Source organism: Vicugna pacos, chromosome X, assembly GCF_048564905.1.
Source record: "Vicugna pacos chromosome X, VicPac4, whole genome shotgun sequence".
Classification (NCBI taxonomy): domain Eukaryota; kingdom Metazoa; phylum Chordata; class Mammalia; order Artiodactyla; family Camelidae; genus Vicugna; species Vicugna pacos.
The window spans coordinates 12,390,099-12,408,124 of NC_133023.1; the positions used below are offsets into that span (position 1 = coordinate 12,390,099).

An 18,026-nucleotide genomic window follows, 5' to 3' on the forward strand; every position below is an offset into this window, starting at 1 on the left:
CTTTGGTGCATAATCTCATCTGTAATTTCATACATAATTACTTTATAGGTATCTCTAAAAGTTAAGTCCTTTTTAAAACAAATGAATAAGCCTTTATCATGTGTAACAAAATTAGCAGTGATCCTTTACTGTTATGTAATATCTCGTCAGTGTTTAGAGTCCCTGAATTGCCTCAAGAATATCTTTTTATAGTGTCTTGTTTCAATCAAGATCCAAACAAGGGCTGCATGCACAGTGTACTTGTTTTGACATCTGTAAGTTTCTTTTAATTGATAGGGTCCATCTTCAACTCCTCTCTTGCTATTCACTCATTCATAGGAAAATCATCCATCTTGTAGATATTTCCTTGTTCTGTATTTGGCTTGTTCTCTGTTCTTCCATCTGCTGTATTTCCTATAAACAGTAGGTAGATCTAGACTTGATTAGAATCAGATTCTATTTTTGGCAAGAATACTTCCTGGTGATGATGTGTACTTCCTACTGCATCACATTAGGATGTATCTAATGTCTGATGACTTTGTTTTTGTCATGTTTCATTGATCAGTGGGTTCACATAGTATTCACCTGATTCATCCATTATGACAAAGATCCCCAACAGCCTTTCAAATAAGGATTTAATGGATATTCCTCATCATTGCCTACATCTAGTGGTGTGTTAGTAAATGTTTAACAGCTGGCCATTGTCAATTTTTGTGGTACAGACATTCCTGCCCTGGCCAGTTTCACTCTTACTGATGTGTCACTGGATGTGGGGTTGGAACAGATCTGCACAGTTGGCTCTCACAAGGTGATGGGAGTTGTTTCTAGTAAACCACTGCTTACGTCTATGACTTCATTGGTAGTTGCAAAATGGTGGTAACTCTATTTTATTTCTTTTACCTTTATTAATTTGGACCACGGTTTATTTAACCATTTTCCTGTTGTTGGACATTCTGCTTATGACCATATAAAGCTCGTGAGCTGAAGAGTACCATAAAATAGTTTAATTCTCAGTATATCATTAAATTCTTTATATGCATTTTAGTTTATAGAATTATAAGAAAACTGAAGTAGACTTCAGTAATGGTGACCAGGGTAAGTGTCTTAATCACTTAACCAGTATTTACTTAGCACTTAACTGTGTGCTTGGTACTGTGGGGAATTTCAAAAGGAATATGAATATGGCCTCATGTTCTGCCAAATCAGTATTACAGTTACATGTGAGAAGGGTGCTGAGTCTGGGTGGTTTCTAATGAGGCGATCTGTGGATGTGCTTAGCTGACCTTTGAAGAATGGATATGATTTTGAGAGTCAAATTCTGTTGATCCTTCTTTGATATTTGCCTTAGTTCATTTCTTATTACCAGTTGCCTGGGAGGCTACTAAAGTATTTCCATTCTGGTTTGCTTGCTTTGTTCTTTCCTTCATAGAACAACAGGATTCATTTTCTTGAGCACAATTATGTTGTCACCTCCCTACTCAAAAACCTTCAGGACCTTCTAGGTAAACACTAAATTCCTTTGTCTTGACAACTGGACCTGAAGCCATTAGAATACATGAATTCAATAAGGGACACAGTACCATGGCCTGGCATGCCCAGGGAGGAGTGTATTTTAGGAATAAGTGGAGACTGAGAGTCTAAAGTTGGCTGACTGAGCAAAAAGAATGGAGACTAGTGAAAAGGAGTTCATAAACTATGCTCCTAGGAAATCTTACAGTAGTCTATTGGAGTGGTAGGGTTAATACAGATTGCGAGAAGCTGTGGAGTGATTAAGAAACTTTGATGTCAAGTAGTTGTTACCACAAACTCATTTTGAAATGTTTAAGACTATACTTCAGTAAAAATATATACAAAAGAAAAGACTAAAAGTTGATTTGACTATATGTCATATTTTAAAAATTCATGATGGAAAAGAGAGTTTCAAGATAAGAGAATCTTTTTCCAGGTTGCTTGTCTGCCTACCATCCTTCCCTCCAAAACGTGCACACACACACACACACACACACACACATACATACATACAGAGCTAGTGATTTAAGGAGTTTAATAGTAAAATGATTAGGAGAAATGCATTATATAAATGTAATATGAGAAGTGAAACTTGACTTTCACCAAAGTTAAATTTTTGGTTTCATTGTTAAACTGTTTCCATTTGAGACCTAACTAACCATTGCCACATATCCCATGGTGCAGGAAGAAGGAATTATTGGTAAATACCAGAAAATAAATTCTAGAATCATAGAATGTCAGTGCTAAAAAAGAACTTGTCATGTTGGCCAACTCACATATTAAGGGCAAAGAGACTGAGATCCAGAGGATATAATTGCTTTGTTCTCCATCAGAATCCTTTGAAGATGGAAAATCTTTCTTCAGATCTTTGTTATAGCAGATTTGGTATCAGAGAAAGCAGTCTATACTAATTTAATTTGGGGGGCACACCTCAGTATTTTTCTATAGGTAACAACACTAATTAATGTCTAAAGTTAAACAGTCTATTAAAAGAATAAATATGGTGTCCTCTGTAAGCAAGAAACTAATATTAATTTTCCTGTGTTTCCTTCTACATAATTTACAATGTTAGACAGATTTCTCTGAGATACTTCAAGGAGACAGGAAAGGAAATTTTGCTTACATAAATACTTGGAGATCTTAGGAGTATATCTATTTCCTTTTTTTTTAATGATCCAAAAGTTAAGTTATTATCAAAAACCTTAAATATGTATATACAAAAGAAAAGGAAGGGTATACTGAACCCCTAGCTGCAATAATTATCAACTGTGGCCCATCTTGTTTCATCTGTATTCTACCATGTAATTAATCATACTTTTCCCTACCCTTTAAAAAGAAACTATTGAGGTATAATTTGCAGACCATAAGGTTCATCCATTTTAAGTGAACAACTCAGTGATTTCTAGTAAATTTATCAAATTTTGCTACTGTCACCACAATCCAGTTTTAGAACATTTTCAGCACCCCAGTAATATCCCTCATGCCTTAGAGTTAATCCCCATGCCCCGCCCTAGGCAACTACTAATCTACTTTCTGTTTCTATAGATTTGCTTTTTCTGGACATTCTATATAAACAGAATCATACAATGGGGATCTTTGTGTCTGGCTTCCTTTACTTTGTATAATATTTTGAGGTTCATTCGTGTTGTAGCATGTATCAGTATTCCATTTCTTTTTATTACTCAATAGTATTCCATTATACCACATTTTGTTTATCCTTCGGTTTGATGGGCATCTGAGTTGTTTTTTCTTTTTACCTGTTATGAATAATCATGCCAAGACTTGAATACATGAAAGTCTTTGTGTGAACATCTGTTTTCATTTCTCTTGGCACAATACCTAGGAGTGGAATTGCTGAGTGTATGGTAAATTTATGTATAACTTTTAAAGAAACTGCCAAACTGGTTTCTAAAGTGAATGTACCATTTTGTATTCTCACCATTATTGTTTACTGTTTTTTTCACATCTTCACCAACACTTACTGTCTTTTTTGTTATAGCTATCCTAGTAGGTATGAGGTGGTATGTCATTGTGGTTTTTATTTGCATTTCCCTGATGACTAGCGGTATTGAGTGTCTTTTTGTGTGCTTGTTAGTGATTCCTGTATCTTCTTTTCTTCTTTGGTGAAATATCTACTCATTTTAAAATTGTGTGTTTATCTTCTTATTGTTGAGTTGCACATGCTGGAGCTCTTAGTATATTCTGGATACAAGACCTTTATCAAATATGTGATTTGCAAACATTTTCCCCCAGTTTGTGACTTGTCTTTTCATTTTCTTAATGATGTCTTTTGAAGCACAAAAGTTTTGAATTTTGATGAAGTACAGTTTATGAATTCTTGCCTGTTTGGACTGTGCTTTTGGTGTCACAGCTAAGAAATACTTGTCCAACCCAAGGTCTTGAAGATTTTTCTCCTGTTTTCTTCTAAAAGTGTTATAATTTTAGCTCTTGCTTTCATATTGCTAATTCATTTTGATTTAATTTTTGTATATGGTGTGAGGTAAGGATCTAAGTTCATCTCTTTCGATATTAATATCCACTTGTCCCAGCACTATTTGTTGAAAAAATACTCTTCCTATTGAATTGCCTTGGCACCTTTGTCAAAAATCACTTGACTATAAATATAAGGGTTTATTTCTGGACTCTGTATTCTGTTTCATTGATCTGTATGTCCTTATGCCAGTTCTACACTGAATGTTTTATAGTGTGGAGGAGTTATACATAGGCTTGTGAAGAGACAGTCACATGACTTAGGAGGCTAAATATTTGCTCCAGTGGCACATTTTTAAGTAGTGTTTAACATCTTACTTATCTCAGTTTGTGGTGTATAGCATATTCAGAAGCATCCTTTAGGCCCTTGAAGTTTCAGTATTCTTGCTTTGCAGCCTTCTGACATGCTTAGTCTCTGGATGTAAAGTAACCCCTGTCCAGCTGCTAATTTCCCATCTCAGTACCCTTTTCTTTTCTTTACCACTACTTGTCCTATAGCTTCAAAATGTGATACTGCTTGCTGCCTCATGGTAACCTTGTGACCTAAGTGATGTAATTTTACTTTCCCAGGCTTTAATTTTCTCATATGTAAAGTAAAACTATTGGATTTGATCTCATTACTTTTCCAAATGCAGTCATTAATATTTTCCTTCTTGAACAATTCCAAGTCATGTGTAAGTTCATCTCTTTTAACTGGTGAAAGTTGTTCTGCTTCACAGAGTATTTAATGAGCTTTTGTTTTTTGGGGTAAGTCAGGCATGAAGGCAGGTATTGTTGGAAAGATACTCTTGGCAAACATTTTATCATCTGTGTAGGTGTATATGATGTATGAACCCATCACTGTGTGTAATTCGGTGATCAGGGGATAGGCATAGGCTCACACATGCTTTTGTGATTAGGAAGGAGAGAAAGAAAGAACAATTTCTTTTGCAAAGAAATAGCCATTTTTATGAACTTGCCAAGAAGAAGAATGGTCTTTACTGATGAAATCCTTGAAGCTTTGCATATGGCCAACTCTCTACTTGATTGATACTTAAAAGTGTAGGTCCTCCTGGCAGGCTTCTTTCAACATTTTCCATTCTTTAAGTGTTTTTTTTTCCCCCTTTGGCATTTGAAGGCTTTTATTTTCTTCATAAAATATTCTTAGTGTTGGGGGATGGGAGCCCTTTTCCACAGCTGACATTATTCCAAGTTTTATTCCCCTGAAGAATTGGCTTTCTGTTCCTTGAAGCTTTCAATTGCCACATCTGCTGCTTTATTTCCACTCAGTGAATTGGAACGTGTTTTCATTTAGTCGTTGATTTGGGCTTTGTAAAAATCTGAAGGAAATTAGTAAATAGAGAGTAATATATATGAATAATATTTTGCTGGGAAATTTCTAAGTATAATGAGTAAGAGGATGAAAAATTTTAGAGGTTAGAGTTCTGGATGCAGATACTAAGAAGCTGAGATTGAGCAGATCAGTGTCAAAAGATGCATTTCTTTCAATATATTTAATAAACATGGGAAATTATAATGTGTTTTCTGAATTTAAGATTAAATGGCAGTTTCTTTCATGAATCTTTAATCTGTGTTTCAAGACTAGGGTATTTATTATTTTTTTCTCTGATTACACTTACAAAATTTTAAAAAATTGAAGTATAGTTGATTTACAATGTTATATTAGTTTCAGGTGTATAATAGTGATTTGATATTTTTGTAGATTATACTCCATTTAAAGTTATTCTAAAATATTGGTTGTATTCCCTGTACTGGTAATGCATTCTGTGTCTTATTTATTTTATACTTAGTAGTCTATACCTCTTCATCCCTTTCCCCTATGTTTTCCCTACCTGTCCCCCAAATGGTAACCACTAATTTGTTCTCTGTATTTATGATTGTTTCTGTTTTGTTATATTAATTCATTTGTTGTATTTTTTTAGATGCCACTTAGAAGTGAAAACATATGGTACTTGCCTTTCTCTGACTTCACTAAACGTAATACCTCCATGTCCATCCATGTTGCTCAAATGACAAAATTTCATTCTTTTTTATGGCTGAGTAATATTCCACTGTACATATCTATATCTGTATCTCTATATCTATATCTTACATCTTCTTTATCCATTCATATGTTGATGGAGACTTATTTGACAAAGCATTACTGATATCTGGTATCCTACCTTATTAACTGTGAGACTTTAGGAATAAACTTGCAGTTACTTCATGAGAATGATAGTTTTTTATGTATGCAGAAAATGTGTTCTCCTCCCCTTTCTTCTTTCCTTCTCTTCCTTTCTGGGAAAGCAGGTCATACTATTAACAGGTACGTTTTCATCTTTTGCATGTGTACATAAGATTATCCAGCCAAAGTATTTTTTCAGTTTCACTTTGCATGAGGGTGTACTTTAAAAAGAATTGTTTAGAACATGCTGGATAAAATATTTGAATCTAATTTAATGGGCTGAAAATATTTTAAGAAAGATTTTTCGCTAAATTCAGTTCCAGTTATTCACCCACTGCGTGCATACTTATTAAACACAAGGTAGTATGCTTAGGTGCTATGGGAGACAAAAAGTTGAATTAGACATAAAATCGGTAGAATGAAGCTAGATTAATATCTCCTACCATTAAAGGAAGTGAACACGGAATCATAAACACATGGAAGAGATTTCTGAGCAGCAATCGAACATGGAAAGATGCGTGAGCTAATGCCATTTTTTGGGGGAAAAGAGCATCAGCTAAGGGAGAACCTGAGGCTTGGGGTGCACTCTTGGCTCTGCCTGCCTCCTTCCAGAAGCCATGTATGTGAGGAGGCAAATTGTGGCATTTATTACTGATTCTCCAAATCTGAAGTGAAGTGAAATGAATACGAGCTTGTAGTTTTCCCTTCCCTTGGTGAGGCTCAGTGGACTTGACTTGTGGAAACAGAGGGAAGAAGTTGGAAAAGTAAAGAATCACAGCTTATATCCTGATATTGTGGAGAGGGTAGGCCCAGGGCTCCATGCTGAACTGAGGGACAAACTGAAGCCTAGGAAGTTCCTCTAAGGCCATTGACATACCTCAAGATTTGGGAGAATACACTCTTGACATAATTTTTTATGTTGATTATTTATATTGTTTATGTATGATTTTTATGTTGATTATATTGGTTATATATACCAGTGTTTGATATTTTCTTCATATTTATTTTTATTTTTTATTGAGTTATAGTCATTTTACAATGTTGTGTCAAATTCTACTGTAGAGCACAAGTTTTCGGTTGTGCGTGACATATTTTATAACCTCTTGTTGACTTTTAGTCATCATCTACTGCCTCCCTCCCCTATCACCTCTCCCCTCTTCCACTCTCCCAATATAGTTATATTATCATTTTGGTTAGATTAATAGACTTTATATTATTATTTTAGCTATGTGAGTCATATAGTAAATTTTCCACTTTTCCTGCTGCACAGATTTTTGTTTGCTTTGGAGTAAATTATCAACTTGTTTCTTTTTAGTGTACTTGCCCCTAAATCAACTATAGACTCCCTCAGTTTTCTAAAGTTACTCTTAAAAAATTCTGAAACATCAGGTATTAGTTTCTTCTTTTTGAAGAAATCGAAAATGATTGTCTTCTGTGCCTGGTACATAGTTTTCATCGTGGCATCTCCCTATACTGTCATCTAGGGATTCCATTCCTCTTTTTCCCATGTTGAATCTCCTATATCCTGTATTTTATGTCTTACTCTTTCTTGGTTTAGTTTCTTGTTTTGGTGGACCACATCCTTGAGTAGCTTTCTTGGAAAGGGTATGTGGTGCTCAATTTGAGACACTCATGTCTAAAAATATCTTTAATTGAGCCATCATGCAGGCTGCTAGTTCAGGCATATGGTCATCAGTTGTAAATAAGATTTCTTCAGAATTTTGATGGTATCACTCCAATGAATTATAGTTTCCAGTGATATTTTAAGAAATATAAAACTATTTGGGCTCTTTTGTATGTGACTTGCCTTCCTTTCCCACCCACTGCTGAAAACTTGTAAAATCTTCTAACTCCAATTTTTTGAAATTTCATGTTGATGTGCCTTACCATGAGTCTGTTTTCTTCCACTATCCTGGGTACTCAGTGGGTTTTTTCAATTTAGAAATTCACATTCTTCATTTCTGGGAAATTTTCTTGAACTAGTTAATTGCTTTATTGCTATTTTCTCTATTTCTTTTTGTGGAACTTTTATTTGGATATTACCCTACTTTTTAAAAGATTTTCTTGGATTATATTTGAACCTTTCTATTAAACCTTCCCTTTCTGCTGTCATGTTTTTCATTTCTAAATGCCCTTTTTAGTTTTTCAAATGTTCTTTTTTCAATAGTGCCTCATTATTTCATCTTTGCAAACAACATTTCTTACCTCTTTTGAGGCTTTCCCTGATGACTCTATTATTCATTTCATCCCTCACTCCTACCCCATTATCTGTCTTCTCAGTATAAGCTTTGTGAGGGTAGGGCTTTTTTTCCTGAATTTTTTTTTCCACTGATGTTTTCCTAGCACCTCAAACAGTAGTGCCTGGCACACAGTAAATATTTAAATATTTTTGGAATTAGCCAAATGATCATTCTAGTGATATTAATAATATATAAATTAATTTTTTTTCTCCTAGTGTAGATCTAATCTGTTTTCTTTGAGGCCATTTTTTTCTATTTTCATTGCTGTGTCTTAGGTTAGAAAATTTTCTGCAGATATCTGGCAGTACTTCATTGTCTGCTTATATGTAAGAATAGGGGCTAAAAAGCTGATTGGAAGACATGAATGAATGGATGGGATGTGCCATATGTGGGCTTCATGGTAGAATGATCTGGCTGGACCATCTTGTTGGGGATCTCTTGATGTTAATATCTAGGTCTTCCATCTAGGCTGGTCCAGTTCCCTAGAACACAGTCTTCCAATCTGTGGAGACAGTAGTCTGGGAGCAGAGAGGGAGAGGGCTGGAAGTGTCTCAGCATCCAGAGTATATACATTTGCTGTATCCCCCTGTTTTCAGTATGGCCCCTATACCTTCATCTGGACCTTGTGTCCTCCCTGGAGAAGAAAAAATATTTCTTGCCTTTTTCTGGAGTGGGAGACATGCTGAAACTGTACAGAATGTGTGAGAAAAATCTCAGGATCTAGCTGCTCCTAAAGTACTTCAATCATTTTTTTTAATATGGGTATGCAGCATAATTCTATAGTTCTTTCTTACGTTAGTTCAAACAAACATTTGTTGGTCACTTACTATATTCTGAGTTATCCAGGTGAATAGAGGCAGGACATGACCACTGACAGGCAGAAGGGACCACAGTAGCAGGGATTTGGAAGCCAAAAACAGCATGAGATATAGCTGGAACCAGATCTTTGCAGGTCTTGTCGAGGTATGCCCTTCTCCTGAAGGGTACGAAATAGGATCCAGTATCACTTAATTTTCTTTATTTTTTATCGCTTTCCTTGTTTTACCCCCACTTCTCGAGTTTAGTGTCACCAGTTCTTGAGAACTAGGGGGCTTCTGTGGTACAGTTTGGTTACTCTGTGCTTTCTTTACTACTCATTCAGCTCTTAGTCACTCTTCTATTTTCCCAGTTCCAAATTTAAACAAGAAAATTTAAACAGTTCTCTTCACTTTTCTGTTGATGAGGTAAGAGTGAAATTAAATTTTCAAACTACTATCTTTAATATGTATAACTGAATCACTTTGGTGTACACCAGAAACAAATACAACGTTGTGAATCACCTATATTAAAAAAAACTATGTTTCCTCAGAAGTCATAGTACATTTAACAAAATATCAGGACAGCAGAAATTCCTACATAATACCAAGCCAAGATTTTAGTTTAAAGTGGTCCCAGGTTGATGGTGCCTTTAGGTTTCTGACAGAAGTAGTAGAGGAGGGACCCACTTTCCACTCAGGCCCCAAAGTATCCGTATAGGTAACGTTCCAAGGAATTTATGTTCGGAGTCAAAGGTTGCCAACACTGTAGGAAATGGAACACAATCAGAGAGAGCCTGCAGAAGTAACAAAACAGTAGAAAATACAAACTCTCAGATTTTGGAATTGTTAGACACAGACTGTTACTTAAATATATTTAATATATTGAAAGAAAGGCGATGAAGAAAATGAGTAAGAAGCCAATAAATTATAAAAATGAAAAAGCCGCTTTGAAAAAAGACCAAATAGAACTCCTAGAAATGAAAAATTTAGTAACTGAAATTAACTCAGAGATTGGCTTAACAGGACATTAAGTACAATTGAAGAGGAAACTGGTTAATTGGACGATAGATCTTAGAAAATTACCCAGAACCACTTACTAGTTCCCTCATTAATGGTACCTGAGTATTTGAATCCTATTTGAATACAGATAAGTTACTTCCCCTCATTTTGCTTCCTCTTATCATCTATAAAGCAGAAATAACTATGGTACTCTTCTCTTAGCGTTGTTGAGAAGAGTAAATGTAAGGTGTTTTGAGGGACAGCCCATACTTCTGACTTTTATTTAAAAACCAAGAAAAATATTGACATTTTTTGGTCTCTAGGTTCTTACCTCCTTTAGTCACTGTACAGTCTTTACCTTTAAAAGTACTCTTTTGGGGAAAAAAGATAAAATCATGACTTTCATACAAATTAAAAATACATCCTGTCAAAGATTTTATTATCTCATTAATTAATGAGGAAACTAGTAACTGCACAATTAGAAAGCTTCAGGAGGAGAGATGAGAGGATGTGGTGGGAAGACAAAATTTGAAGAATTACTTAAAATTTCCCAAAGTTAATGGGATGCCATGTGGTTTAGAAATTCCAGGTTACGCTTAGCAGCTTATGAAAGAAAAAGAGGTGAAAAAATACACATGCAGTTGCAAGGTAAAGTTTGGTACTGCAGAATATTAAAAACAAAGAGTAGATCTTAAAAGCAACCAGAGAGAAGACAGACTACCTACCAAAAAACGTTGATTCTATTGACATTTGATTTCTCAGCTGCAATAATGGAAGTCAGAAGATAGTGAAATGTTATTTTCAATGTGCTGGGAGAAAATAGCTGTCAATCTAGAATTCTATACTCAGTAAAAATCATCTTTCAAGAATGAGGCAAAATAAAGACTTTTTAAGTTAAATTGACTAAGCTTACTACTAATAGACTCTCAATTAAGGCAATTCTAAAAGATGAACTTAAGGCAGAAGGTAACATCATAAAAGAAATTGAAATGGAAATCAGGAAAATTTTGAAACTGAATGGTATCGCATATCAAAACCCATGAGACTATATTAAAGAGATACTTGCTAAAAAGTTTATAACCTTAAATGCTTATACTGGAAAAGAAGAAAAGCTGGAAGTTAGTGAGCCAAGCAACCAATTTAAGGTAGAAAAAGAACAATGGATAAGCCCAAAGACAGTACATGGAAGGAGATGAGCAGACATTAATGAAACAGAAAGCAAGCATATAATACAGAGGCTCAAAAAAGTTAAAAGTTGGCTTTTTGAAAAGAAGAATAAAACGTGATGGATGTCAGGTGAGACTGATGAACAAAAACTAGACTGATAACAAGCAGTATTAGGAATGGAAAAAGAAAATTACATATGCAGAGATTAAGATGATGAGGGGGATTTGAACACCTTTATGGCAATAAATGTGAAAACTTAGACAAAACGAATAAATGTCTAGACAAAGATCATTTATCAAAACTGACTAAAGAAAGTCTGAATAACCCTATAACAGAGAAGCGAAATCATTAAAAATCTTATTTCAAAGGAAACTGCAGGCCCAGGTGGTCCTGCTGTCATATGTTACCTGAGATTCAGCAACAACAACAGCAACAATTTTTGATCTTACATTACACCCTATTTCAGAATAGAGATGGGGGAACACCCTCTAGCTGAATCAAGCATACCAGAGGGCCATATAAGAAAGGAAACTCACCTGTCAATTTAACTCATGAATATAGTTGCAAATATCGTTAACGAAATATTAGCCAACTAAATCTAGCAGATATAAAAACCTGACCAAGTTGGGGTTATCCTGTCTGCAAGAGTGTTTTATTATTAAGAAATTCATAATGTAATTCATCATATTAACAAATCGTAAGTGGAAAAATCATACCATCATCTCAACTGATGGAGATACGACTTTGGTTAAAATTCAGCAGCAAATTATGAAAAAAGTAAAAATAGGTAGAAATTTTTGTAATCCATTGAAGAGTATCTACAAGATACCTACAGCAAATACCATACTCAATGCTGAAATAGTGAAAGCCTTACCTTTGAGATCAAGAGAAGACAAAAATGCCCAGGTCACCATTATTATTCAATTTTACAGTAGATGTTCTAGCCAGGTAAATAAGAGCAAAACCAAAAAATAGATCAAGATACTGAAAGAAGGAAAACTACTGTTAATATTTGTAAGTGATGTAATTTTATCCAAAAGTATATTCAGAACCATACACTTACGTCATCTTTTATAAAAATAGGGCATTTGTTTTTAAAAAATTAAATAATAATAAAAAGGAAATTAATCAGACATGAATCTGGATTAAGTTCTGTTTCTAGTAATTCGCAGGGCTGTAAATAGGGACAGTGAGTCACACAGCTTACCTTGTTTGTTTCCTGTCTCTCAGGGATCACTGTCTTCTGTTGTTTGGTTTCCTATTGTCTTCAAAACTGTTGTTTTATATAAACATGTACGTGTTTGGTTTTGGCCGTTTCAAATGTAAGGCTAAATCTGGCCTCTGTTACTCCTTCTTGGCTGGAAAGCAGAAGTCATTTAACTAAATGGCTTTTCATTTCTTAGTCTTCTTTTGTTAATAAAGGGTTGTTTTAACATACGCTTAATTCTGTTGCAAGGCCTTTCCTTTAGAAGTAAGCAGAGATTTTGTTTTTTGTTTGGTTTTTCGTTTTATTTTTAAAGTAACTGGTAATTTAAAGGCCCAATCCATGAGGATCTATAGAGTAGGGGCCCTGAAGTGGAGAATTCCTGAGGCTTTTGTCATTCTCTGTTGCTACATGCTTTGTTACCGGAGGCTGTTCAAGGTCTCACTACCTCTGGAGTTTTGACTCACTGATGTGTTTCAAAAATTTTAATGAAAGACAGATTGAGAGAAATCATTGATGGGCCACATGCTTGTACCATATCCATGCACTAGGTCAGAAGGAAAATCTCTGTGAAATTACTCCGAGTTACCTTTGTGGAAAGCCTCGAACTCCATCTTCTAGCTTGTCTGATCTAGCTGGGTCAAATCAAAAGTGATATGCAAAGGCTTTTATGTTTTTGGCACATTGCTATGATTTATTTTTAAGGCACAGAAAGTTGTCCAAATATTAGCACACATATCACAGATTTACAAATAAACTGCATGTAGTTGTATAGAGCACAGTGTGCTTTTCCGAGTTTGTAAAGAATGGTTTAACTTGGCCAATGTGTGATGATAAAGTTTTTCTTGTATGTGATCATGAGCCTTATTTATAATTCAATAGCAGATGTTTATTTTCATTGTTAAGTTACAATTCAGACATTCTTGGCTTAATTCGAGTTTTCATTGTATCTCACAAAATTTAAAAAGTTAGAATAAAACTTTCTTTCAAAAGATCCTTCAGATGGCTCCATATTATTTTAGAAACAGATTTAGTTATCCCTGATAATAAGAATCAGAGGGAAAAAAGGAAACTGAGATCTTTGAAGAGTCCCTAAGTATCATTTTAGTCCATCATTTTCAACCTCCCCTACTGCTGTCAGATCCACTCACTTACAGGGCAGGGCACTGCCTTGTTGGGATTCTGGCTCCCTACTTAAGCTAATGAGCAGTACAGTGGCTGAGAGCTAGGGAAAAATAGAAGAAGAGCCAAAGGGCCTAGAGTATGAAACTGAATAATTAACATCAGAATAATGAGGGATTGACTGTCTTTTCCGTGCTGGGTTCCAGTCTTTTTGATTAAAGGGTGTCACTTCTTTATTGTTTTTATACTGTCTCAATCACAACAGCCTATATAAATATTTGGATTTCGGATAGGATGAAAATGGAAAAGGGATTAGAAATAGCATGTACTCTTCTTTGTTTTTAAATCAAGCCCTCAGATTTTTAAAAATTGAAACATATTAAATGCGATTGCTATTCCCAGTTAACAAGTGAAGAGGGCTTTGTTTTGTTTTCAGTGGTCCTTAACAGTGTGTATTTTTCTTTTCAGCTTCTAAGTCAGGATTGTTACCTCCACCACCTGCACTCCCTCCAAGACCTTGTCCATCACAGGTAAGAGACATGTTGATTTCTGTGAACTGTTTGTCAGCAGGGAGTTGTCCTCCCACTGCACTTCCTGGCAAGGATTGATTGCCACAGAACTGGACGCTCGGGTTCCCAAGATGATGTCTGGATGGGACAGGGAGAGCAGAGAGGGGCTGAATTTCTTCCTATCCAGCCAGCCCCCAACCTCATGTGGAGAAGGGAGAATTTCCTCAATAAGCAACCAAGCAAATGTGTGAAACAGTTCACTCTTGGCGGCGGAGGGTTGCATGTGGTTTTCTTAAAGAGAAAGGAGCAGAAGGGGTGCCTTTCCAATTGGAGGTGGGGACATGGTTTTTCTGTGTCATATGTGCAGTCTGGGTGCCTATAATTGGATCAGTGTTTTAGGAGCTATGTTAATTCTGCATAAACTAAAATAAATGGTCTTTAGCATGGGGTTAATGCTGTGGTTTGGGCCGACAGTGCTTTTTTTAGGATGGTATTTTCCCTTGGAACAATAAACTGAAACTCCAGGGGTGGTAGAGTGTCACCAAAATCAGTTTCACCGGTGAATGAATTTGGCCTCATTTGCATGCGCTACTCTGGCCTTATTCATCAGCACTTTCTGTAGAGTTGAAAATGAGAAGCAAGCAGTAAATCCATGGAGTATGTGGTGAAGGTTGCTACAGAGCCTTTTTCCTTTAATTGCTGCTGAAGAAATTCTATCTTTAAAAGACCTTCTCTGACTTTTTACAGAAAATGTTGGAAAATTTCTCTATGAACAGTCCCAGTTTTTACCTCATTGCTCTGGGTGGTTGAGAGCATACCTTTTCATATGGTGCATTTCAGGACTTGTTGAGTCACTGAAACTACTTTTACTGTTTGCTTGTCCTTCTTTTAGAGAATTAGGTGGTCTTTAGTGTCCACTCAACTTCCAGATGCAAATGCCATGAGGTATTGGCTTCCTCCTTCAATCTGAAGAGTCATTAAAGGCCCTGTTCCTCCTGACCCACATGAAAACAAGTGAGAACCCTTTTCCAATATTCCAGCATTAGCTTTAAGAGAGATTGATTAACCAGTCAACAAGTATCTGAGTCCGTGCTATTACTGACTACCAAGTTTTAGTTCCATCCTAATAAGCCTTTCCTTGGTTATAATTTCTACTCATTTAAATTATTAGTTCTGTTTATTGAGCATCTACAATAGAGCAGGCTGTGAATGAAAAATATTGCTGCCACATCAGTAAACAAAGGATGTTGCAGCCATCAAGCCATCACACTGCAGCCATCCTGATGGTGAGCCCTGGGTGAGCCCTGGTGGTGAACTCAGTATGGAAACTAGAGGCCCCCACCATCAAGCTGTCAACCTGCGACCACTCCCAACAGTGCATCCTGAGGAGACTCAGGATGGGAAGCATAGGATACTGGCCCTAGAGAGCTAAGGTGCACATCAAAGGAATGATTTCAATGAGCCCAGACTCTTGCATATTCTCCTACATAGAAAAGTGCTAAATTCCTTAACTTGAGATACCTGGTTTTCTTTAATTAACAGTAATCTTTTGATATTCTGACCACCCAGTCTCTGTTGCAAAAACTGCTATATATCCTGGCTCCTCCCTTACGTCTTGCGAGCAGTCCCTTAGAGCAGTCTGAGAGGCTGCCTCCCAAGAAGTCCTCAGAATGTCCTCCGAATAAAAACATAACTCTCAGCTTTTAGGTTGTATATTATTTCAGTCGACAAGGCGTTGTGCTAAGTGCTTTCCGTGCATTATTTAATTTTCACAAAAACCCTATGAAGTAGGTACAAATAATAACATTTTTTAAACAAATAATATTGAAGCATATAGGGGTTAAGCAAGGCACCCAAGGTGACATAACCAGTAAACAGTAGAGCCTGCTCCCAAACCGAGGTCTGTCTCCTAAAAGCCACCCCCACCGCCATCATTGGAGTCAGAATGTCTGTGGACACGGGAGGATGGTGCTCCATCACTCAGGCATTCAAGGCTTTCACCACATCCCCCTCAGAGGACCTAGATGAGAAGAGTCTCCTGATTTGCACTAACAGCAACCCTATTTTTGTCACAACAAAATTAGTGGGCATTCTGGAGGTGCTTATCTACCAGCTGCTGGTTTCAAACCAGGGCTTGAGAGCCACCCGGATGAATGCGTGGAAGATTTGTCTGAAAGGGCTTTTGTGATCAAACTCCTTATGTTTCTCCTGCTGTGCAAGTGACAATAGTTACTTCCTGGTTGTGCAGTGTGCTGCTGCTATCAGCAGTCCTCATCTGAGCTGCTCAAGGTGGGCTTCCTGCCTGCTTTGGGTCTTGGTGACTGAGGATCTGATGGGGGCTGGAAATTCTCAAGTCACTATGAATGCAAGAGACTGCTTCTTTGTCTACCGGATTTCCCATCACATTGTAAACAGTGAGCCCAGCGCTCAGCCCAAGCCTCCACCTCAGCTGCCTAACTCTGGAGTTTTCAGATTATAGAAAAGGGTGTGTAAGAAATGCAGGCAGAACAGCCCTACACCACTTCTCTCTCCCTACTCTCCCCCTTTCGCCCAATGTAAGTGGGACACACACGTTCGACAGAGGAAGTCCTGGGTAATAAACATATGATTGTGTTTAGTCTTTGTGCCGTGTCAGATTCCTAACATTGGCCCCAGGAGAAACTCATATAACCACCTTTATGGGGCACCTGCATTTTCTAGTCTTTTTCAAACTACTTGTGATAAAGCAGTCTTCTGGGAGATGTTACAGGGTTCTGTGATGAGACAGATTTGCCGCCTCTGTATCTGCTCTGGGAGAGTCACAGTGCATGTGAGCCCATTAAAGGCTTTGAAGTCGTGCAGTAAAGAAACGTGGACAATTTTGTTAAAGCTGGCAATTTTCTAGCTTGTGTGACCATTCATCCCTTTATTTATAAAATACCTATTAATACCCTGAGGGCTTAGTGGTTAGGAAACATCATTATACACCAGCCTTAAGATATTGGTAAGAGTATTTCCAAACTTCTTTCATCTGTCATCTCATCTCTATATTATGTGATTAAAGTTAAATTTTTATATCTTATGCCAATGGTTTTCCCTAGAAGAGATGAAAATGAAAAAGAAGGTTGACTGCACATTAGCTTGGGATTTCAAATTGTCATGTTTTCAGTTTGTTGTTTTCTTCATTGCTTTTCTATTCCTTTTTACTCTCTCATGAGGTTATTTTTTAGCACCTCACAGGAGATTTTATTACAGAGAACTTAAATACTATGAGTTACTTTTTTGCTCTGTTAAAATTTTTTTTGTATGTTCCTTGGTGTGTGTATATATAGACAAGATAACTTTGGAAAAGTATATTTATACTTAACTACAGAGATTTCTTTTAAGGGGCTTGAACTGTAATACTTAGGGGAGAGAAACTAGGAATCCTGGAATAATTAAAATCATTATATTTATTAGTAGCTTTGAGAAGAAATTAAGATAAAAGATTTTTGAATTTTTTAGATTTAAAATTTTCATATTATTTAACTTGGTAAATGGGCAAGACTAGATTATAATAAATAAGAAAACTATTTAAAAAACTATATGGCCAGTTAGTGATGTACTTACAGGTTTTAAGTATGTAATAGAGTTTGTACATTTGCAGATACATGCACAAAGATATAGATAGATAGATAGATAAATTCCTGCATACACCAAAAGTCTTACTCTACTTTTATCAAGTGAGGAAGATGAGGTATAGGTTTTCAGCATAAAATGCAGTCTAGCTGGCCCCTACTTATACCAAGCACCACCATGATATGAACATCTGGATTAAATTATGCAGATGGGGCCCTGGAGTTAGGAACAGGAATAAATTCAAAGAAA

At 36.2% G+C, this 18,026-nt stretch overlaps 1 protein-coding gene across 7 annotated transcripts in view; it reads left to right on the plus strand.

The window, feature by feature from the left end:
• The window catches only part of REPS2 (RALBP1 associated Eps domain containing 2), a 263,541-nt gene that overhangs the window by 189,324 nt on the left and 56,191 nt on the right, over positions 1-18,026 (plus strand). For all 7 annotated transcript variants that reach the window (XM_072956294.1, XM_006218097.4, XM_072956291.1 and 4 more), the window contains one exon: positions 14,140-14,201. In XM_072956294.1, the coding sequence (XP_072812395.1) occupies positions 14,140-14,201 (62 nt within the window). The remainder of the gene's footprint in view (positions 1-14,139; positions 14,202-18,026) is intronic.